Genomic DNA, 25,140 nt, shown 5'->3' on the forward strand with positions numbered 1-25,140 from the left:
GTTACACCTCGGCATGTTCCGCCGCCTTTGGTCGGGGTGTGACACCCACCATCGGCCACAACCATTGTAACATCTCGAGAATACCATGTTCGATTTTTGGCTAAAAATGACAATTCTGAAACTTAGGGGGGGTTCAAAATTAAAATTTTGATTTTCAAGACCCATTGCGCTACGCGATGGGCAGAGACACGGGATCATCGCGCTACGCGATGCAGTTTCCCAGGAAATCAGAAAAAAAAAGGGGCGTCGCGCTACGTGACGGTCCCAGAGCAAGGGGCATCGCGCTACGTGATGACCAAGTTAAGAAACCAGTGCCATGTGGCCAACCACGTGTCCACATGTGGCATTACCTTACAAATTGCGGCATCGCGCTACGCGACGGCCTAAGGAAAAAGGGCGTCACGCTAGGCGACGGTCCCCAAAACTTTGCCTATAAAAGGAGGCTACGGGTTTGAAGCCCATTCATCCCACTTTCACCATCACAAACACACACTTAGCATTGGAGTTCGTGCCCAAGTGCCGTGAAGTTCCGAGGTCTAGTTTTCTTGTGAAACGTGCAGGTAACGAAGCTCTGATATTCTGTAGATCAGGATAAGCGAGTTAGAAGCGAAGTTCTGCCAGTCTAAACAGTCATTCTGCCTTAGCATAAGTATTGCAAGCACTCACTAAGGTAGGATCTAAATTTAAGTTATTTCAATCATATTATAGATAGCTTAGACTCAGTCAAGGCTATGGCCTTTAACCTTAAAAGTATTTTCAAAATCATTCACGAACAGATTTCAATCAAACATTATTTTTATAAATATAATGTTATACAAAACTATATTTTGACTGGCATGTAGTAACTGGAAGGGGGATATCATTATTAGACTCTTCTTGCCTAAGGTAAGTAATTCGTACACATCCTAATCAACCGCGGGACCCGTTTACTCACCTGGAGAAGTTTGTTAACATGATAAACCCTATTAGGCCAAAGCATGCTCTATCAAACGTCACACAAATACAATCATGATTTCAAAACATTCACAAACCTAATCAAGGTTAAAACCAGACTTAAGGTCTGCAGTCTAATCAAGAAACACCATCAAGGTGATCATTCAAACCTATTTGTTTATAGGTTGACAATCATTCGCAATCAAGAAAGGTTTTCAAACAATCATATCATCGATACAGGTGAATACGTTAAACCTTTATAAACAGTCAAACATATTTATACTCTATAAGATAGACAGGTTGTTTGTCTTATAGGGTCAGTCAAACATTTGCATGAGATTACGTGATCTCTAAAACATTGTAATACAAGTTAGAGAATAAAACAACTCAGACCGAATACACATGTGTCTGGATCCAAACATAACCGTTAAGCCTAAACAGTCAAAGGCTACGTGATCGCGGGCTAGTGGTCACATATAGTTTCTCCGGTATGGGCTACGTGGCTCGGAGACTTGCGTGTGTGTAGGGCAGTGTTACATATACCGGGTATAGTAAGATATCCGCTGAGCTTGTCAAGAAAACTATATTTGTATTATGATTGTTATTTATATGCTTTTAGAGTCATAACGATTCACCAGCACATAGCTGATGTATTTTAATCCCACCTGCAGGTAACTAAGTTTGAGGATTACTAGATACAAGGATTAGAGTAATCCCGGAGATAGAAGTTCGCGTACTTGATGGCTTAGTTTTTGATATACAAATCCTTGTAATATTTAATAACAATATTTTGTAAACTTTCAACTTGGGTATTTAATTCCCAAGTAAATCTTCAATGTAAATTAATATTATATTAAACCTTTAAGTCTTCCGCTAAAATTAACCCATAACTCTGATACATTTACAAAACAGGTACCAACTATTGGTCACGCTCCTAGGCCCTAAGTCGGGTTGTGACAACCATCGTCCACTACCACCACCCACCGTCCACCACCCACCCACCATCGGCCACAACCACCGTCCGCCACCACCTTCCACCACCACCGTTCACCGCCTACCATAATCGCCTGCCACCAATCGTCCACCACCACCCACTTCCACATTTCGTACACCACCACAAATTATTTTTACAGTCTACAAATGCTAGATGACTTTTATCTATTGTGATATGTATGACAGGTAACTAATTTTCAACTTATGCAGACGATATCCAGTTTATAAAACAAACAGTATTATATTTTCAAATTGTAGACTTTCAGACCACATATTCAGTTACAGACATAAAATCAGATTCCAGATAGTTTTTGTCTTAAAAAACAAACAACACCTTAGCTGTTTTGTTTTATAAAATGAGTAAGTTAAATAAATAAGTAGGTGCAGTTTGCAAAGAGTAAAACAATAATCAGTTAATAAAGATAACATTGTCTTGTATATAAACTTTTAGTGTAGATTAAAAACCGCAAAACGTGTTAGTTTTACCAAAGTCAGTATATGTGCATCTTATATAGTTAATGTTTGAAAGTAATCGAGGGGTTGGGGTGTTGTTGAGTCGAGGAACGATGACTTGGGTCGTTTACAAACTAATAAGCATTTTCCGAGCGGAAGGGGGACTAGTGAGTATTTCTTTTCTATTTCTAGTTGGTGATAAATAAATTAATAGAGAATCGTTTCTTTCTTTGTTTGTGGGTAAATGAACAACTACTACTCGAGAATGACGACTCCTGTGAGGTGGTTTTCAATTTCATACACCAATTTGACTACTACGATACGACGATTTGATCAGTCGGCAGTAAATAATAATAATAATAATAATTGCGGAAGGAGATTTGGTGGTCGTCGGTGTTACTGCTCTTCTCTTCTTCAAGCTGCTGCTAACTCAACAAAGGATGAAGATAAGAACAAGACCAAGGGGTTCTTTGTTGTACGGAAAGGAGATCTGGTTGGTGTCTATAACAGCTTAATTGATTGTCAAGCTCAAGTTGGATCTTCGGTACTATACTATACTATTCTCATCTTCCTAGCTTCCTGTTGTATTTGTTAATATTATTATTAATAATGTAAACATACAACTTCATCAACCCTAAATGAACTTACTTGTTTCACCAACACACAAGCAATGTTCTATTTCATTTGCATACCTGTTTCTTTACCCTTCATATTCGTATGTAATGTACTCATATATATTTTTGTTTTATACTTGATAATAATAATAATAATAATAATAATAATTTTCCTAAATGTACACAAACATCAACGAACATAACGGGCGTAAACGGACACATTATCAAACACAATTCAATGAACTTCCTGCTCTTTCATTTGGTTAATCGAATGAACTTCCTTGTTCATATCCGTTTATTTCATTACTTAAAACACATAGTAATTCATCAGATAATTACAATGCAATACAAACCCCCGCTATTTGTTTTCAATGATGATAGGTATGTGATCCTCCTGTTAGTGTCTATAAAGGTTACACCCTGCCCAAAGACTCTGAGGCGTATTTGCGGTCTTATGGCCTTCAAAACGCTCTTTATTCGATCAGAGCAGTAGTCTTGACAGACGAATTATTCGGTAGCCTCGTACCATGCCCTTTCCAGGTACTAAGAATCATCATGTGCTTTTACTGTACAAGGTAATGTTATTTTTGGTAATCGTTTAAACTGAAAGAATTCTGCAGCATCCGCTTGTTGACAAACCTGAAACAACATTTCAGCAAGTTTTGGGAACACAAACTGGGGTAAGTTGGTATATCATAGTGTTGATGATTGATATTTATATTCTTTAGCTTTTGCTCATAATTGGCAGAATGCTTGTATTCTTGAGTTCGATGGTGCGTGTAAAGGAAATCCAGGACAATCCGGAGCAGGAGCGGTGCTACGAGCTCCTGATGGAAGTTTGGTATATATAGTTATAATAATAGTAAAACATAAACCACACAATATTATCTTGACCTCCTGTTGTAACTTTTTTATTGTTTTCTTGCAGATTTATAGATTGCGTGAAGGTTTGGGTGTGGCGACTAATAATGTTGCAGAATATAGAGCGATGATTTTAGGGTTGAGATATGCTCTTAGCAAAGGTTTCACAAGTATACGTGTTGTAGGTGACTCTAAACTCGTTTGCATGCAGGTACCTGTTATTAGTTGTTATTTTTAAGAAAATGGCTGTTGGATGCTCATAGTCGCTAAAGATAAAAACTTGTTTGGTACAGATTCAAGGTCTGTGGAAAGTGAGGAATAAGAATATAATAAAGTGGTATGAAGAAGCAAAGAAATTGAAGGATGAGTTTCTGTTTTTTCAGATCAGTCATGTCTTAAGGGTATGGTTATTTGGTTACTTTTTCTTTGAAATATGTTATGTTTTCGATTCGGTTGTTAATCTTTTAAAATTGCCTCTCTTTATATATATTGTATACTCACAGGATAAAAACTCGGAGGCTGATGCTCAAGCAAACTTAGCTGTGGTTCTTGCAGGTGACCGACTGATCACACTCCTCTCCTAAAACTACCTATTTTAATTAACAAATAAGTTATATAGTTGATAGAGAATTTTAGATGTTAAATGTTATAGGTTGCAGTATTAAGGGGGTGTTTGGGATTCCTTATTTTCATCAACTTATAACTTAACTTTTTGAAAAGTTAATAAGGTGTACAAGGTGTTTGGCAAACCATAAGGCCTTATGGATTTTAACTTATGGAGAAGGTAAAATAAAGGGGTTTTGAAAAGTTATGAATTTGTAACTTATTAACTTAATGGGTTTGATTTACCTATTACACCCCTCTAACCCTCAAACCCATTACACTCCTTTAAAAAAAGGTGTCCTTTTTAGTCATTTTGACTTTCCCCAACACATAAGCTAATCCAAACATTTTTTTCAAAACTTCTTTTAAAATATTCATAAGTTAATAAGTCCTTTTTCTCTTAAATAAGCAATCCCAAACACACCCTAACATACATTTGTATCTGTTTTTGTAGTTGGGGAGGTACAGGAGGAGGAGGTAGAAGAGATTGGTGAAACTGAAAGTCAAAGTCAAAGTGAATGATGAATTATGGTTTGAAGTTAACAGGATTCACCCTTCAATCCTATTGTTCGTAGTTTTATTCAACAATATACACACACACACATACATACATTGTTGTCTATGTTGCAAGTGATTTTCAGTTATGCTTGTGATGTGGCTTCCTTTAAAGCTAAAGGAGCAGATGAGGTTATTGTTGATGCCTATATTTAATTATGTAATAGAAAGTTTTCGTTCAATTGGGAAGTTAACATACATCAACACTAAAACCCGTCGTCCTCTAATGAGGTTTTGGTTAGTTGGAATTGGAATATGAATGCTGGGTGCTTGGCTTGTGAAATTTATTCAAATGATAATGTGTTTGGTTTGATAAAGTAGTGGTTAAAATATACTATATGTCAATCAGCCGGTGGGGGAGTGGTAAGGGGTTTTCTCTGGGATTGAATTTAACCAACTGCATACGTTGGCCTTTAAAAAAAAACTTAAAAAAGTTAAGGTGAAATCTGTACAAGTGAAATAAAACCCCAAAACATAATCTCATAATCAATCAACAGCAGTGGTGATTTGACACACAGAAATCTATCTATGTTGTGATGATTCTTGTTCAACGCTCCCTCCTTCCAATTGTCAACAGTTGTTTCTGCAGAAAGATAACAACAAGAGCATCTTCCAAATTCCTTGTCTTGAATTTATCATCATCAAGCGGTGGTGGGATTAGGGCATATTCCAGCAAGGTTACGGATAGCTTCTTGGCCGATGAAGGTGTTTCCTGGAGTGCGTTAGGGATTGCTGCTGATAAATTATCTCTGGCTCTTTCTACCATCGGTCTCACTCTCATTCAGGTAACTTACTAATTAACCTAACCTAGGAATATATACATACTGGTTACAATTACACATGAATAGCAAATACAACTTATTACTTCATATCGTATTTATATTTATATATTTATGTGTCTTAGAAAGAATAAGCTATTCAAATGGCTAACACCATTGCATAAATTTTTCAATAAGAATGAAGAATACTAATGCAAACATCTATCTGACAATACAACACCTCACTTGCATTAACAGGATAGAAGGTATTCCATTTGCAGCTGCAGCATAAACAAGATTATTAGTCATTATAGTATTTACCTATATAAATATTCATCACAACGTTAAAAACTGATTTCAACTCACAATAATCAGCAAATAAGTTGTAAAACTATATCTGAATACCTTGCTTTAGAAAACACGAAAACTGGGTCTAAGTCAGCGGATCGAAAAAGATTGTTGAGCATAGATGTGCATGGCAATGATATAGTGGAGACACACATTCTTCTTTGAGTCTTTGACCATATACAGTTGTATAGATAAGTGCACACTGCACACTACTCAGACATCTGGCAATTTGTCATCATGTTACAAACATTATTGATTTGTCACAATAAACCTGCAAAATTATGTAGGTTCTGCAAATTATGTAATTTCTCATCAGAGTGGCCTGTTTTGATCCGAACCAAGTTGTTTTTTTTTTCTAAGAGGCCCGTTTTGATCCAAACCAAATAACCTTTTTAAGTGACTCGATTTGACCCAAACCAAATTGATTTTTCAAGTGGCCCATTTTTGCCCGAACCAATTTGTTTTCTTTAAGTGGCCCGTCTTGACCCGAACCAATTTGGTTTTTTTAAGTGGCCCGTGTTGACCGGAACTGATTTTATTCTTCTTAAAGTGGCTTGTTTTCATACGAACTCTTCACTCGAACCCGTTACCCAAACCAAAATTTTTTAACTGTACGCGTTGACATGAACTAAATTGATTTTTTTAAAAGTGGCTCGTTTTGAGTTGAACTCCTTTTCACTTGAACCCATTTGACCAAACCAAGTCTGACCCGAACCTGTTTTGACGCGTCACTCAACCCAACCCGACGTCCCACCTGTTGCCACACTCATGTTTGTGTTGGTATAGGCCCCAATTAAACACACGATACTAATTTGATTTTAGTGATGGAAACAGAAAAACGAAAGAAACTTAATTTTGCTACTAAACATAATTACTTATTGGAAAACACAATGAAAACTGAAACACATTAGTTGAAATTAATTAATAATTCATTAGTAAAACAGCAAACAAAAAGCAGAACAAACAAACAAAAAAACTGGTTGCAGTGACTAGTTTAAAATTATATAATTGAACTCATGATATAAATGTTGCCATAAAACCAAACTTACCTCTGGAGCTAAAGTAGCTTTAAAGTCATCATGTGTGTCAGCTTTTGTCCTTGCGGGCCCATCAAATATAGAGGAAAGCTCTTGAAGCATAAGTTTAGAACATTGTACAAATAGCAGATTAAGCAATTTTGGAGCCTACACAAAAATTTATTATTCCCTTTATATGTAATATGAGTTATGATTCAATGTAAAGTAATGAAAACTGCATACCTTAATATTGTTATATATAGGCCTGTAAATAAACTGAACCTTCATTTATGTTTGTTTATTTAATAAACAAACGAACATGAACAAAAAATTTTTGTATGTTTAATTAAACGAACGAACATGAGCACATGTTTCATTCTTTCATTTATGTTCATAAACGTTCGTATATGTTCGTTTATTTATGTTTGTTTATGTCCGTTTTGTTTACATATTAAAAGAAAATAATTAAATACTAAATGGATGAGTCATCTACTTAATGGTTTTATATTTGTTCGTTTGTGTTCATTTTATGTGTGTTCATTAATGCTTTTTTGTGTTCATTTACATTTGTTCATATATGGCCATTTATGTTCGTTTATCGTGGTTCAGTTATGTTCATTTATGTTTGTTTATCTTCGTGAACTATTCATTTAGATTTTAAACAAACGAACATACAAGCACGAGCATGCTCAATTTTTAAAATAGACGAACATGAACACAACTATTTGTTCGATTAAGTGTTCGTGCACGTTTAAAGTTAAATGAACGAACACGAACATGCCCTTGTTCGTGCTTGTTCGGTTCGTTTACAGGCCTAGTTATATATCAATTAGACAAAAGAATAATGCTATGAAAATTAATATTTGCATCTGAAATACAAAATATATATATACCTTTATGCTGCTTCAGCATGCACAGATATTAACAATCTTCTTTAAGGCTTCTGCAAAATATCATGAAAGATAAGCAAGTTTCAACGATTAAGATTTCTGAAAATGATAAATTAATTCATGATGATACCAATTGTACCTCGGAAATTGCTGGTTACACACAGGATTGTACTCTATAGCATCATCAAGGGAGTAAGACCCTATAACTCTCACAGCAAACACCTAGGTAGATTAAAAGCAGAAAAACAATGAGAAATAACCTTGTCCTTGATCACAATATATGAAAACTAATAAGAAACAAATTAGGGGGTGTTTGGGATTCCTTATTTTACCTCCTTACGACTTATTTAAGTCATAAGTTATAAGTTACAAAGTTGTAACTTATGACTTATACACTCACAAAACCTAACTTTCCCAAACACCTTATAACTTTTAACGTATAAGTTATAAGCTATAAGGAGGTAAAATAAGGATTCCCAAACACCCCCTAACGCAGGAAATTTATATTAATAAAAAGAATGCACACCTCAATAGTTAGACGATATGGGTAACAGGGTTCGTCCCATGCATAAGGACAAGATGTATAAGGATGAACAACAGTCTTGAATGCTTCACATTTTTGTTTAGTCTCCGCAACCAACGAAGTTCATGAATTATTATGTTATTGATAAATGATGGTCTTAATACAAAATGCTAAGTTACCATTTTCCCCCCCAAAAAAAATAATAATAATTTCACAAGATATGTTAAGCACTAACCACCTTTGAGAAATTATGAATCATGTATGGGTTGTGATTTGCATCAACTCAAGTGCTGTAAATATCTTTGTTATGCTTTCCATGAACCTGTTCCAATGAAACTTAGTTTCAAGATTATGTTACACGGGAAAACAAGTGAAACTTATAACAAAACGATATATGTGTCCATAACAGGAGTTTCTTGTACAATTTGGGTCTCAAGTCATGGGTGTAACCAACATACAAATTGGGCAAATTCAGAAACTCTTTAATTCCCATAATTCATTCTCCAAAATTTAATTTAAAAAAATAAATCAATGAAACCTATATATATATTATTATTATTATTATTATTATTCGCATTAGATATTCCAGATCCAGTTATAGACTGACTGACTGATTTTGCTGCTTCTATACCTCCTATACTTACCGGAAATGATGTTGTCATTGCAGCCGAGACTGGTAGCGGTAAAACACATGCTTATCTTCTTCCATTGTTCCATAACCACCTCCTTTTGACAAACGATGTTGATGATGATGATTCATGGCCTATTTCTCTTGTTCTTTGCCCTAACGTCATGTTATGTGACCAAGTCGTTCGTATGGCCAACTCTATCTGCAATCATCATGATGGTCAACCACTTCTTCGAGTTGCAGCTGTCTGTGGCCGACAGGTGCTAATTCTAATATGCTCTACTGTAATTCTCTAAATTTAATCTAATATAATCGTGCGGTTCTCGATTATAGGGATGGCCAGTTAATAAGCCAAGCGTAACCTGCTGCTCTTTTGAACTACCTTCATGCAATTGATCCTGAAAGGCGACGCCGTGCTCAGTTTATTCGTGATGTTAAACATGTGGTCTGCTAACCATCCATCTACCTACTTTACTTGATGATTCATGCACAAACTAATTGAAAACTAGTTAATGTCTTCAATTCTGTAAATAATTCCTAGGTTTTCGATGAAGCGGACATGCTTCTATGTGGGAGCTTTCAAAACCAAGTTATTCGCCTCATTAACATGTTTCGTTTTGATGAAAAACTCCCAAAAATTCTCCACCTGACAAGAAGTTATTATTAGATGATATGGTGTCTGAATCCAGTATCCAGCTGGATCTAGCAAACAATGAAGAGAGTGAGGACGAGGCAGATATTGGGAATTCGGTTGAAGAAAGCAAAGCAGTTGTCATGAAGAAAAGAGACTGGAGAAGGACGAGAGAGATATACGAGCGCGGTAAGCAATACATTTTTGTTGCAGCAACACTACCCGAAAATGGAAAGCGAACAGCTGGTGGTGAACTCAGACGATTGTTTCCGGATGCCACATGGGTTAGTGGGCTTTATCTTCATCGCCACAATCCGAGGTTGGAGCAAAAGTGGGTGGAAGTTACAGTCGACACACAAGTGGATGTACTTATAGATGCTGTGAATCATAAATTTGACACAAGCTTAACAAGTGGTTGTAGTCGAACAATGGTGTTTGCAAACACGGTTGAGGCTGTTGAAGCTATTGCCAAGGTTTTACAGAGAGCAGGTATTGAATGTTACTGTTATCACAGTGAGAGCTCGTTAGAAGACTGTACGAGAAATTTAATTCATTTTCAAGAAAAAAGGCGGCATCTTTGTGTGCACTGATGCTGCTGCTCGTAGAACTGATATTCCCAGTGTTTCACACATTATCCAGGCCGAATTTGCTACGTCTGCGGTTGATTTCTTGCACCGGGTGGGCGGACTGCTAGAGCAGGTCAGCCTGGGCTAGTTACAAGTATGTATAATGAGTCAAACCGTGATCTTGTGGCTGCGGTTCGGCAGGCTGGGAAAGTATGCGAGCCTGTGGTAAGTATGCTTTTGAGCTTTTAATTTGAACATGTTAATAACCATTAACAAGATTGGTTTTCTTTCACATGGATATTTATTTATGTTGTTATTATATGGGTGTAGGAAAAGGCATTTAGCAGGAAGCGAAGCTTTAGGAAGAAATTGAAAAAGCGAGGACGAGAAGGTATATAGACTTTTTATTTTGGTGAGATGAAAATATGAAATTAATGATATAATGTCATTGGTAACACTAACGCAGGTGCTAGACGTGAGGCGCTATGCGCTAAGGAGCAGGCAGCTTAAAAGCAATGAATGGTTAGAATTTATAATCTTATTGTGCATTAATGGCTGTTTAGATGAAAAGTTGTAGGAGGCATCTTATACATCTTTTATTTATTTTGAATGTAACAGTATTTTTATGACTGGCATACATGATAACTTGATTTCTTATGTTGAAGAATGGCATAGTTTTGATTGGAACTATGGAAGGGGCCGTGGGTTTATTTAGGCTAAGCCTTGACCTGATTGATGCAATCGGATAACCAGAATCGAACCACATGTGAGTGCATATGTTGTACTCCCTCTGTCCCATTATAAATGTCCATATTTCCTTTTTTATTTGTCTCATTACAAATGTTCACTTTCAAAATTTATTAGCAAATTTTCAAATTTACCCTTAATCACACAAAACTAGGATTAAAAACAATATTGATGGACCCAATTTTCAAGGGTATTGTTGTCATTTAGTAAGTAAAAAAAGTAATCATTCAATTCACTTTAAACTTTGTGTTTTTCAAACTAAGACACTTCTAATGGGACGGAGGGAGTAGTATATATATAGTATGTTTGTTTTATACTATATATGGTTTAAGAATCTTTCATTAACCAATCAATCATATGACCCGCATGCTCGGGTAAATATAGAGATTACAACAACTTGAAAAATACTAATTTGACCACCAATACAAATCCTAATTTGACTAGCTTTATATTTCACTAAACGAATTCTTGATTAATTCCTGCCGCCTACCTCCTATATCTTGAACGAACTGGTCTGCCTATGCCCAGCCCAAACGAATGATTACGGATTTACGGGCCAGCACTGATTACACCAGTAGTATTTTGGTTCATAAGCCGGTCTTTTTTATGATTTAAAGTTAGAGATGGAAAATAACATGTAAATTCCCAAGTGTTCTATTAATGGAGTTAACGGAGAGAGGAGATTTCGATTTTGTCCTATAAATTAAAGTTTTTAGAAATGTTTTATGTAAACACATATTTGACGCATGTTTGGTCTTAAAACGTTATTCACGAGTCACGGCCTGTTTGGCCACCAAAAACGTCTTTCACGACCCGTTAGTCTCTAACGTGTCTTTCACGACATGTATGGTCTCTTAATTGTTTTTATGTTTTAATATTACACTATTATAATTAATTTTACTAATATTTGATTTTTCTTTTATAACTGTTAATATATAAAATTATATATAATTTTGAATATGCCGTCGAGACGTTTTTATTTTTATCTACATGCCATAAATTTTACTTAGAGTTGAACAGTGTCAAATTTATATCGATATAGTTCAATAAATGTTTAATAAAATTTGACCAAGCTCGGTTTTAAGTAAAGTTTATGCCAACATGTAGATAAAAATAAATACGTCTTAACGGTATATTTGGAACTTTATAAAACTTTATACATTAAAAATTATGAAAAACAAATACGAGTAAAATTAGTTATAATAATTTAATATTAAAAAACAATTAAGAGGCCAAACATGTCGTGAAGGACACGTTGGAGGTTAAGACCATGTATAGTGGTAAAGCTCATTTCTTGGGCATTATTCGACATGTGACGTCCCAGTCAGCAATAAGACTTTATACAAAAAGTGGTATAGTGGTATAAAGTCTTTGCATTCATTACTCAATTATTTTTTTTCTAATTTATTTAATAAAAATTGAAAACATAATATATTTCACTAAATAATGCTTTTTTTTATTTTACCTTTTTAAAAATAAAACATAACAAATACTTCATGCCATATTTTATTAACATTTTAAAACATCAAAATATTTCATTAATATTTAAAAAAAAACATACATTAATACTTAGGGAAAATTCCCAAAATAACCATATTTTGGAAAGAGATTTCAATTTTGTCCTACAAACTAAATAATTCCAAAAATGTCTCGTTCTAACTCATCTTTGACCATGCCCTAGGAAATATAACACGTCTTTGACGACGTGTTACTAACACGTCGTCAAAGACGTGTTATATTTCCTAATGCATGGTCAAAGATGAGTTAGGCCTCAAAACGCATGGTCAACGACGTGTTAGCATCAAACATATAGTCAAATACATGTTAGTCTTTTTTTGTTTTTTAATATTATTCTATTATAACTAATTTTACTTATATTTGGTTTTTCTTTTATAACTTCTAATATAAAAATTTTTATATTATTTCGAATATACCGAGAAGATATGCATATTTTTATCTACATGTTGACAAAAAATTTATTTAAAACCGTGTAGGGTCAAATTTTATTGAACATTTCAATATTGATTTGACACGGCTTGAGTTGGAGTAAATTTATCTCGGTCCATAAATAAAAATTAGCATGTCTCGTCGGTATCGAAATAATATAAAAATTTTTATATTAGAAGTTATAAAAGAAAAACCAAATATAAGTAAAATTAGTTATAATAATATAATATTAAAAAACAAAAAAAGGCTAACATGTCTTTGACTATATGTTTGATACTAACACGTCGTTGACTATGCGTTTGAAGGGCTAACTCATCTTTGACCATGCGTTAGGAAATCTAACACGTCTTTGACGATGTGTTAGTATAACCCATTGTCAAATACGTGCTAGATTTCCTAATGCTATGGTCAAAGATGAATTAAAAAAAAAACATTTTTAGAATTATTTAGTTTGTGGGACAAAATTAGAATCTTTTTCTAAAATATAAACATTTTAAGAATTTTCCCTCATATGTAGTCATATATAAACAGCATACAGCCAATATATATGAATATATATATACAGTTGCAAACTTGCAACAGTCAAAAATAATATACCACCACCAACTCTCAAGATATATATTAGATTGAATAGTTCAAGAAGCATTAATTACAACCGTCAAAAATACGGCGTTGTTAACAAAACGCCAGCACCATCACCATGCCATTTAACGCCATGGAGTATTGGTTTTATAGAGTTTTCCGGCGTGATGTGTAAGCCAAAAATGGCCATTATGACTGGTACAAGTTATGAAAGACGCGATTGGTGGCTAAATATGTTGTGAAAAACGTGTTAAGACCAAACATGTCGTGAAAGAATGATTGTGAAGCATCAAGTATACAACACGAGGTGGTCCTGTGCCCGCTTAATAAATCACTAGTTAAAACACCTTGTCTCACTCTCAAAGTATGACTAGGTGGGGATGTTATCATTTCGATTTCAAAATAAATTTTCTTTTAGCTCAAAACCAATACAAACTGAATTTAAGAAGTTCAGAACTATAAAACAAATGTTATTTCACAGTGAATAATAATTATTTAACCCTTCTGTTTTTATCAGAAAGTGGGTTAGACTAAATTATGCCCGTCTAAAATTGCAATTAAATTAAGCCATTCGGTTCAAACCGAGCGAACTGAATTCAGATTTACTATTTGCTTATTTGGTTTGTACCAAATTCAAAATTTCTTAAATAAAAAACCAAACATGTAATTAGGTTCGATTAAACGGTTTCGGTTTTGATTTAGTTGGGTTGGAACCGAATAATAAACACCATATGATTAGGGTTGAGTTTGTCAGTTGACATTTTTGTTTGTGGTATGGCGTTAAATATGATAACGTTAGTTATGCCATCATTAATCATGTCATTACAGTAACGTGTTCTTTAAAAATAGAATGATTGATTGAAATACAAACCAAATTTCTCTACCAAAAAACGTGACTTTTGGGCCTATTAGAGACTGAAAGACGTCAAATGAAAAGGGCCCGTCATCATGCCGGGCATTTAATGACGAGTTAAATCAACACTTTAAAAGAAAAACTATTTTTTTATTTATTTTTTAAATTTTAAAGCATTTTGTATCTGAACTTATTATGTTACAATCAAAATATTTTTAAAGAAATAACAATTTAAAAAAAAAACGTTAAGGTATGTGGACTGATATAAAAAACAGAGTTTAGCAAATAAGGTTCAAGGAGGGACCGGAGGTTACGGTAAGGAAATGGTCGAGTACTGGTATTGAAATAATCACTATGATCGGTATTGGTATCGGTATCAAGTTTTTAAAAAATCTGATTGGTACCAGTATTTACCGAACTTTTGTCTACGGCACTTATACCGAACCAAGCGTTTTCGGTCAGTGGCAGATCTTGAACTTATAGAATGGACGGGCCGAAATTCACGAAAGCCAAAAAAATTTTCTCCCCCCTACTCCATGTTTTGGGTCGGCAATCCGGTTCAGGTCGGGTCAAACAATAAAAACTATATTTAACCATTCAGCTCAAATACCAATTTAATAATTTAAATTTAAATTCAATCATTGAAATCTTACACAAAAGAAATCAATATTTTAAACAAACAAAAACAAGATGCAAGGAGAATGATGAGTACCTGAAAAAGAATCACAACTCAGCCCGACGACCTTTAAGCTCTTTGAACTCATCAACTACGGATGCTGAATCAAAACTTTCAGCTAGTTTTTTTTTCCGATGTAAATTACCAAGTTATTCGCGAGATTTTCATCAACCTTTCTTTTGAAAAAAGAGTGATTCTTTTTGACTTTACCATGATTTAACCTAACACACAACGTACCGCAACAAACATTTAACAAATTAACCTAACACAGTAGTATTTATGAGTTATAACATATCAACACACTCAACGAGTCAACATATCTCTCAAATTAACCTATAAATCCAAACCCTAACCTACAAAATTGGAAAAAAACAAAAACAAATGGTGAAATGCAATTGTGAACCTGGTCTGTTAAATTCTTCCATTGTAAATCGTCCCTGCTGATTTCCGAGTGCCTCCTCAAATCCAAACCTCAGTTGCTAATTGATTCAAGACTCTAAAAGTCTAAAACTAAAACAACGCCCAATCTATCTGTTTGATTAAGATCAAATGTTAAGGTAATAGGGTTCAATTGGGCTTGACTGTTAAAAAAAATAAATCATGTGCAGCTGGGTTTTATTTTTTAACCTTTCATGGCTGGCCAGACTCAAATAACATGGTTGGGCCGGACTTAATAAATATAATTTTTTTAAGATTTTTCCGGTGAAAATACACTACTAAACGAAAAAGATGGTGGGGCCGCGACCCAGTTTGGTCCAAACAAAAGACTGCCCCTGCTTTCGGTACTGATATCAAGTTTTTAAGAACATCTGGATTAGGAAATTCGGGATTGATACCGGTATAGTAGTGAATTCATCCCTATTGGAGGATCCATTTATCATTTATAACTTCTAATCTCAAGTCTTGGTTACCAAGTGAATGAAAGTAAATTGCTGATGCATCAAGGAGTTGTACATTAGGCATGAGATGTTATGCATGCTCCAACATCTCTTTATGATAACTAGTATGTTTCCATCGCGCGTTGCGCGAGAACTTGGTAACGGGTCCAATTTTTTCAATGCGGATGTACAAACACATAACGACTATTACTTCGACTCAATAAAAAAAAGTTTATCTAGATACCAAAAAACTTGGTTAGTTTCGGTTCGGCTTATTACTGTACCGACGCAGTACTGGCACTTAATATATAGCTTATAATAAAAAAAAAACTCTATTGCGAATACAACTTTGTTTTCAACGAAACTTAAATTCTTTATTGGGAATACACCTCTGTTTTAACGGCGAGACATAGATAAAATAAACATGTCGTAAAGGCATACTAAAAAAATCATATGTTAACCATTAAAAAGAATCAGTATCTTAAATATATAAATGATAACAAAAATAAAAACAAATGTCATGTGTTATGGCACAAATTAAAACCATGAATACCTTAGGGGGCAAAATTACAAAGTAAACAAAATTTAGCAAAAGAAAAAATTTGGTATCAAATTAACATTGCATTCTTGAGTTTTTTATTTAAGGGTTTGGAAAAAAAAAGATAAGAAAAATTTTCTTGTTTCATTTGTGAGTTTTTTTGTTAAAAGAAAAGAAAGAGAATGGAAAGAAAACTTAGGCATTTTTTTCTCCAAAACTTTCCTACAAAATATGGCCAGATTGTGAAAGAAAAGTTTTTATATTACTAATTTGCCCATCTTTTTCTTCCTATCTAACTCAAAAATGAGGGCATAATTGTAAAGCTATAATTTTTTCCCTATCTTTTCCTTCCAATCTAACTCAATAATATAATTAACGCTTCTTTTTCTTTTATTTTATTTTAACTCGAGAATGTCTTCTAAGTATATAATTTCTTTTCCTTTCTTCCCTTATCCAATCTTATCATTTCTTTTCCTTATATTTTAAACTCGAAAATGCAGCGTAAGACAATTTAAAACTTTGAAAAAAGCTGATTTGGAACTTAAAACTTAGAAGACTAAAATTACAACACTAGACTTAATTGTAGCAATTGGTTTTACTTTTATATATAGGGGGTGTTTGGCCTAGCTTACTTAATCATGCTTATAGCTTTTTTTAGCTTTTTTTTACAAAATAAGCTTAGTTTGGTGTTTGTTTTAGCTTTTTAAGCTTATGCTTATAAGCTTATATAAGCTAATTTGAAGAAACTTATTTGAAGATGATTTTTAGCTTATTTGAAGAAGCTTATTTGTGTTAGGGTGTAGGTTACTCATTTGCCCTCAAATGATGGTAGATTAATAACTATTGAAGCAACTTATTACTATAACAAATTAAAAAATGGTGGATTTAATAACATATTATCAACTTGTAGAATATAAGCTAATACAAACACTTAAAAGGAGCTTATCAAATAATAAAAAATAAGCTATAAGCCACTTTAAAATATAAGCATAAGCCAAAAAATAAAAAGGCCAAACACCCTCATAGTATAATTATATATCTTTTATGCTCATATGTTGCATCATACTTTTTTTTAGCACGGTAAGACATAAAAAAAACAAGCAAGAAATTACACCAGTATGACCATTCTAGAAACGGGAGCTTCGCACTACGTTTCCCCAAATAAAACCATTTTTCTGCATATTTTGGAGGTCGAAATTGCTTAACCCTTGAAAACAAGAGGTCACAATTATCATTTTCATCACTTTGGTGTGTAGGTTTGAGGTTGACATTTGTTTTGGGCATTTATAATGTCATGGAGCAAGGTAAAATTGGACGGTGGAACTCTATACCATGCAAAAATTTGGGACTACTCATTAATACTTGTGTAATCACAAGCAGTTAATAAATGATCTCCTGTAATCTTGACACTAGCTCCCTAACAAGTGCATTGAATGGAATCTGTATTAACCTATCTTTAAGTTTAAGAGAGTGCCTCTAATGTCGGCACCCATTTCTTGTTATAACACGCGTAATAGGCTTGGTCGCCTAGTTATAAACATAGGTACGTTGTGTAATTGTTATATAGGTTACGAAATTATGGCTCAATGGTATTTTAGTGTGTTATAAGGTGCTTTTCTTTCGAGGGTTCAAGTCGTATGGTGAACATCTTTATTAGAAGTAGATTAGATAAAAAATTAATTTTGCATAGATACATAAACTTAATCGATTTTATTAGAAGCAGATTTGATTGACGTCAAAATCAGTAATAAGTTTTAGATCGGCTTACACGACAAATGAGATCGTAATATATGTGGGTTGAATTAGGTTGAAGAATTCAACCCGTCAATCTAAAAACTATGAACATGTCAAAGACACGATTGACACTTTAGTTTTCATCAGCTTATAAATAATAATAACAATAATAATAGTAATAATAATAAGTAATAAAGTAGTGGGCCAACATATTGATGCTATTGACTTGATATTTACTTTTTAGTGTTTTGTTTTGCGTTAAGTTTTGGAATCAAAAGTTATAAAGTTGAAACGGAGAGTCTTGATAGTGAATAGTTGGTCATTTGGTTGGTTTAAGGTGGTGTGAGTTTCCACGGGATGATAATCAAGTTAACAAATTGGTACAAAACCATTTCGGGGGGTTTGGTGTGAACACCCTGATCAGCAGAAGTAAATAGGAGAGGATTCGGGAAGAAGAGACTTGGGAGTACGGGAACACCGGCCCTCCCATACGTCACGGCCTTGAAGCGGAAACACTGCCCCTTCCCTTGTGATCCCAATCCAAATTTGCTTTGCAAATGAAGCTCTTGAAACGCACTTCGTCCGGCCTAAGAATTTAAGGTGACTAAGGGGGTGTTTTGAATTGCTTATTTTATTTTCTTATGACTTATAAGTTATAAGGTGTTTGAAAAAGTTAAAGATTTTGAGTGTATAAGTTATAAGTTACAACTTACAACTTACAACTTTGTAACTTATAACTTATGAGTTATATAAATTATAAGGGAAGTGGGGGTGGTCCGTTATAGCGTGGCCATCACGCGTGATGGTCACGGGAACACCGCCGCCGGTCCTCCCATCACGCGTGATGGGGGGCCGGCCGTGATGGCCATCACGCACTCAATTCCCAATTCCGACCGTTAATGTGACCGTTGAGAGGAGATAAATAAAAAAAAACTTAATTAACCTATATAAATATAATCAAATCCATCTTCAAATCCAACTCAAATCCTCTACTACAAACATCATTCTAACATCACACAAATGGAGGGTTTAAAGAAACGTGGCTTGGGTTCAAAGAAAACCCAATCCCGACCAAAGGTTCGACAAAATCTTGGCGAGCCGGCGAGATTCCGATTACAAGATGAACCCGATACAACCCAACCATTCCAACAACAACCTTTTCAACCACAACCGTTCCAAAACCAACCATTTCAATCTCAAACATTTAATTCACCGTTTTCATCGACACCGTATCAAAACAATGGTTTATTCCACCTTTTTCTAGCCAAATATTTCAAAATAATCCTTTTGAAATGTTTCAATCTCAACCGTCACAAACGTCCGTCGATCCTTTAGAGGATAACAATGTTATACATCAATTTGCACGTGCTTTTCGTGATGAAGACGACGATGTGGATGAAGATGAACCCGTGGAGGAGCCCGCGGAGGAGGATGCCATCGTCCGTAGACCTTGGTCGTCCGCGGAGGAGGTCGCCTTGACCAAGGCTTATTTACACGCCTCCGAAACAAAACGGAAACCAACAAAAACGAGAGTTGTTATGGAGACGTGCTATTGCATATTTCGAAAAACTTCCCGGTGCAACCGATCGAAACATAGATAAAATGACTTCCAAGTGGGGAGATTTGAATAGAAAAATGTCAAAATTTAATGCTTGCTACATTCAATTGGTAATTATTTTTTTTAAATTTATTAGTTAAATTTTTTTTTATAATTTATTACTTTATTTTTACAATTTTGATATATATATATTTTTCGAAATGTTTTGTAGAGCCGAGCTCCACAAGCGGAGCGAGCGAGGCGACTATCATAAAGAACGCCTTGAGCAATTATATCAAGATTTTCCGATATAAATCTTTTCCCCACTTGGATGCGTGGGAGATTGCGAGACACCACCCGAAGTGGGAACCGGTTCCCGTGGTCGACATGGACGGACCGACGGCTCCAAGGAAAAAATGATCTTCTTCAAAAAGATCAAAAACTTCCGATTTCGGGAACTACACAACGTCTACCGACGGCTTGTCAAGCAACACGCCGAACATGAACTTGAACGATCAACCCGGAGACGATCCCGACGAAGACACACCCACACCCACACGGCCGCATCGCAAGAAAAGTGGAGAATCGTAAAGATTAGGAAAGGAAACGGTGGCCGAGGACTTCAATGAATACAAGTCGGCTAAGTTGACGGAAATGGTCGAGACGAATGAGCGAAAGCAAATAGCTCTTGCTTCAAAATTAAAACGTGAGGAGGTGTATATCAACCATTTGAATGAAAACCAAAAAACGCCGATTTAACATTCATCGTACAACCGCACGAACATCTTAACGAACCCTTTATATCGATCCTACTTCAACGCAAACGCGAGCTATGCGAGAAGTGGGGTTGGGAAGCGCCGTAGGTTTTTTTTTGTCGGTTTTTTTAATTTATTTATCTTTGTAATATTTATTTAATCTTGTTTTAATTTTTATTTAATTTAACCTTGTTTTAGTATTTATTGTAAAAATATATAAAAAAAAATTTCCATCACACCACCACTCCTACCAAAATTCCATCACTAGTGATGGAAAGTAGTGAGGTGAGGTGACACACCGTGATTGGTGGTTGCAAGTTATGGTTTTTAAACCACCCCCACCCCCACCCCCACCCCCCTAAGAAGGTTAACTAAGGAATTCCAAACACCGGCCCCTAAGTGAGTAGCTAAATTTAACCAATGATGTTACCAAATGCAGTTAAGACCCACAATTCACATGGTAATGTTATGTCATAAGTAGTTTTATATGTGGGCCTACTCTACTTTATTCGGTGGCCCAAGCAAATCAATCTTTACAAAATACATATCATTGCCCTTGGCTTTTTTCACTAATTAATGTATTCAATGGTCACACATGCACAATATAATATATATATCACAATATAATATATATATCCTTTTGTAAATTTAACAAACATACATACATACACATATTCATACGTATAAGATCATTAATAATACGCAACATATATATACATCAACAAGTTATTAATTAATTAGGAGTTGAAATGAGTCAGTGATTTAGGAGGTATGTATACGCGAATGCCGCATGAAGTGCAGAGCCTATAGGAAGCACTTGTTCATTAACTGTATAGTATGGACTGTGTGGTGAATGGACAAAGCCAGCCTCGGCATTTTGCATGCCGAGAAACGCCAATGCGCCGGGAATCTTTTCTAAGTAGAAGGCCAAATCTTCACTTCCCATGAAGCGAGCGCTTGCTTCTATGTTATCTTTGCCAACAACCATGCGCGATACTTCCACCACATGCTCGTATACCTTCTTGTCGTTCACCGTTGGTGGGACGCTTGGATATTCGTGTCCTTCTAAATCAACCACAGAAGAACATCCGTATACAGATGCTTGTGCTTTTATAACCTGTATACTTATAAACTGTCACGGTTTAAGGTTTAGGGTTTAGGGTTCCCCTGGCTAGTATATACATACATATATACAGTTACCTGTCGTATTCTTTCTCGAAGCGCGTAGAAGGTCTTTTTGCTAAAAGCTCTATAAGTACTGGCTATGGAAACCGAATCAGGAATCACATTAAGCTCACCTCCACCTTCAACCATTGCTACCGAAACCACCTGCATCTCAAAACCTTTTATTTTAATTTACATGATGCATATGGTTGCCAAATATGCATATATCAACTCAGGGATTCATACAGGAGTATCTAAGGGATCGGCTTCTCGAGAAACAATATGTTGTAAGCTGATTATAGAAGCCGAAACAGCCAAAATGTGATCGACAAAATCTTGAGGGACTGAGGCATCGCCTCCTTTGCCATTGATCACAGCCTTGAAACAACCGCACCCCGCCAGGAATTCTCCTGGCCTCGTTGCAACGACACCAGAATCAGAGCTGAGAACCAGATGCAGACCGAAAATGGCCTCCACATTCTCAAGAACACCTTCTTTTATCATCTGCTTTGCTCCTTCACCTACTTCTTCGGCTGGTTGAAATATCAACACCACTGTCCCCTAAACTAATCAAAATTAATCTTTAATATTTATGATTAATTTAGTAATTAGTTAATTACCTGTAATTGGTCCTCGAGTTGTTTCAAGATTTTAGCAGCACCAAGAAGCATTGCGACATGAGCATCATGCCCACAAGCATGCATTTTGCCATCAATTTTGCTTTTGTGCTCCCACTCAACCTATATATATACAAGTAGCTTTTGAACCCGTGTAGTATACGGGATTTGTCAAATGATAAAAATAAATAAGGTCTATTATTTTAATTATGATTTTCAAAATACTTATGGAGGTACTAAAGTTGTGTAATTGATCAAACCTCAGGTTTAAAAATGGTATTTAACTGAATATTAAATAAAATCCACACTATGTTATAACCCAATTGATAAAATGGTTTTGACCCATGACCTATAGATAGCTAGAATGAATGAGATGAGAGATTAGGAATTAGAATGAATGTAGGCTTGACACCTAAGCTTCAACATTTTATTTTATTAGTGTAGTAAGATAAAATAAGATTGCTCGATCAGCTTAATTTATAAAGATGAAAGCAAAGTGACATAATATATTTTATATGCTATCCAAATGATTTTGATCATGATGAGAAAAATAAAAAAGTTCACTACTACATTCAAATAGTATTAAAAATTTGTCAAGTAATGAAACACCATTCGTAAGTGTATCGATTAATGGTTGCAACGAGTGTTGAGAAATGACTTTTGAAGTTGAATTTGTGCATTTTATGAAGGCTGCTGCATTTTTTGCAAAAAAAAAAGAAAAAAAAAGGAATTAGGGCCAGGTGTAAAATTGATCAAAGACCGTCTACAAACGCGAGGCTGATGATTTGCAATCCGTCTATACATTGATCAATAAAAACCGGCCTTGATCGATCTGTCAGAGGATCTAAATTGATATAGCCAATTTAGAAGGTAGAATGTTTAAGAGTACAAACTAACTGGTCCCTGCCAGAAAGGAGCTATTGATGGATAAAACTTTTGCACGTTTTGCATGAAGCTATATATATATATACAGACATAAATTAAAATGTAATTTTTATGTTATAATAAAATACATTCATACACACCAGCCACTTCAAAAAATTATTAATTTAAAGAAGCAAAAGAAACCTGAATGGGCAAAGCATCCATGTCTGCTCTAAGTGCAACAAACGGCGGTAAACCAGTGCCAATCGTGGCGACTACTCCGGTCTTGGCCACGGGCCACCGGTGCCCGATATTCATCTTCTCAAGTTCTCTCCGGATAACCCAACTTGTTCGGACTTCTTCGAAAGCGAGTTCGGGATATTCATGAATCTCCCTTCTTATATTCTTGATCAAATCTGCTGTGTCCACATGATTTGCCAGCTTTAGGATGTAATCTTTAAGGGAATCATTTTTATGATTCAAAAAAGCGTTTAAAATATAGTTGGTTTCATGCTGGATAGTTTGATTTGAAGAAGAAGAAGAAGAAGAAGAAGATGATGAAGATGATGATGATGATGATGGAGGTAGAAGAAGAAGAAAATAAATTAGAGGAATCAAGAGTTTGAGTGGCAGATGCATATTAATTTTGAGTTTGATTATTGGCGAATGAGTTCAGGAACAAGACAAGATCTAAATAGGAAATCTAGCTTGAGTGCGATGAGAATAATATTGTCATTTAATGTTTACATATTTATATGTTGTTATCATGCACTATACATTTTGAAATAATATTACCGTAGGCGTAGGGTAGAAGACTATAAGTTTCAGTTATAGTTATGAACCTTCAATATGCCATATATGGATAATCTAACTATTAAAATTAATAAACCTAAAAGGATCTGATTACAATATTAGAGGGGGCAGAACCAATCCTATCGAAAACAAAGTTATGTTTTTCGGCATCGATAAGTTAGTTTAATTACTATTGCATGACCTGTGAACTCTTTTCAGAAGCGTATCAGCTTCGGGGGCAAGAGACTAAAAAGTATCAAAAGTAAAAGGACGAACGTATTGATTCTCAACATAGGTTTTCTCATGCTTAATATTTTTTCCTGATTATGTCTTCAGCACAACCTGCCTAGCAGTAAACCCATTGCTCCCGGTCCTAACAAGGCGGGATAGGGGGATACTCTAATAAGATACACACAATCTTGTTTCCTGCCAACCTTCCAAACACAAGAACATCTTTATGATATGTTAGATATACTCATATACATAGCAAGAAAGGGGAGAGATGGTTAATTATACCATTACAAAACATCTTATGCATTATAAGTACACATATCGAAGATTAATTAATTCTGTACTAAATAACCTTCCATTTCATGTATTACAAACTTCGCTAAGTTTATTTTGACATGTTTCAAGAAGGTTATTATTAACAATATATATAATATAGCAGAGGATACCATAAAATGATAAAAGCCATTTTTTATAACGAATTCTTGCTTATTGATAGCTTATATAATGATACTAGGTTAGAAACATGCATGATACACGGGTTGAAAAATTATAATTATATAAGTTATAATTCTATAAATTAAAATATATTGATAAATAAACTTGTGTGTTACGTTAAACAACTCTAAAGTTAAATTACAATTATAATTCGCAAACTTACAACGATAAAAATATCATGTTGTACAATATTACTTAAACTGTACATATGTGTTTATATATAGAAAAGGGAAGAGAGTCTCCCTATTTGTCTATATAGTTCTTTCTTCTCTTAATATGTTTTTCATGTCAAGTCGTGACCCGAACTCGTACCAACAAAACCCGTTTTCATTTATTGTAGATGACTAAAATTAGACGG

The 25,140-nt window shown here is 34.8% G+C and overlaps 2 protein-coding genes and 1 pseudogene across 2 annotated transcripts; 2 read left to right on the top strand and 1 right to left on the bottom strand.

The window, feature by feature from the left end:
* Positions 1–2,644: 2,644 nt before the first annotated feature.
* On the top strand, positions 2,645–5,144 carry LOC143585252 (uncharacterized). Its single transcript, XM_077067075.1, has 8 exons — positions 2,645–2,923; positions 3,375–3,533; positions 3,614–3,673; positions 3,742–3,834; positions 3,922–4,065; positions 4,148–4,255; positions 4,358–4,409; positions 4,912–5,144. Exons 1-8 carry the CDS (start codon positions 2,645–2,647, stop codon positions 4,977–4,979), a joined length of 963 nt encoding a protein of 320 aa, XP_076923190.1. The 3' UTR covers positions 4,980–5,144.
* A 404-nt stretch (positions 5,145–5,548) lies between these two features.
* Positions 5,549–10,894, top strand: LOC143585253 (DEAD-box ATP-dependent RNA helicase 22-like; annotated as a pseudogene).
* A 10,479-nt stretch (positions 10,895–21,373) lies between these two features.
* On the bottom strand, positions 21,374–23,903 carry LOC143585261 (IAA-amino acid hydrolase ILR1-like 4). Its single transcript, XM_077067080.1, has 5 exons — positions 23,469–23,903; positions 22,404–22,523; positions 22,030–22,344; positions 21,820–21,948; positions 21,374–21,736 (listed from the first exon to the last, which is right to left on the bottom strand). The coding sequence occupies exons 1-5, from the start codon at positions 23,901–23,903 to the stop codon at positions 21,374–21,376; spliced, it is 1,362 nt and encodes a 453-aa protein (XP_076923195.1).
* Between the last annotated feature and the right edge of the window lie 1,237 nt (positions 23,904–25,140).

Source organism: Bidens hawaiensis, unplaced genomic scaffold, assembly GCF_021521415.1.
Source record: "Bidens hawaiensis isolate Kalapana, Puna unplaced genomic scaffold, B.hawaiensis_p1.1 tig00033656_1, whole genome shotgun sequence".
Taxonomy (NCBI): Eukaryota; Viridiplantae; Streptophyta; class Magnoliopsida; order Asterales; family Asteraceae; genus Bidens; species Bidens hawaiensis.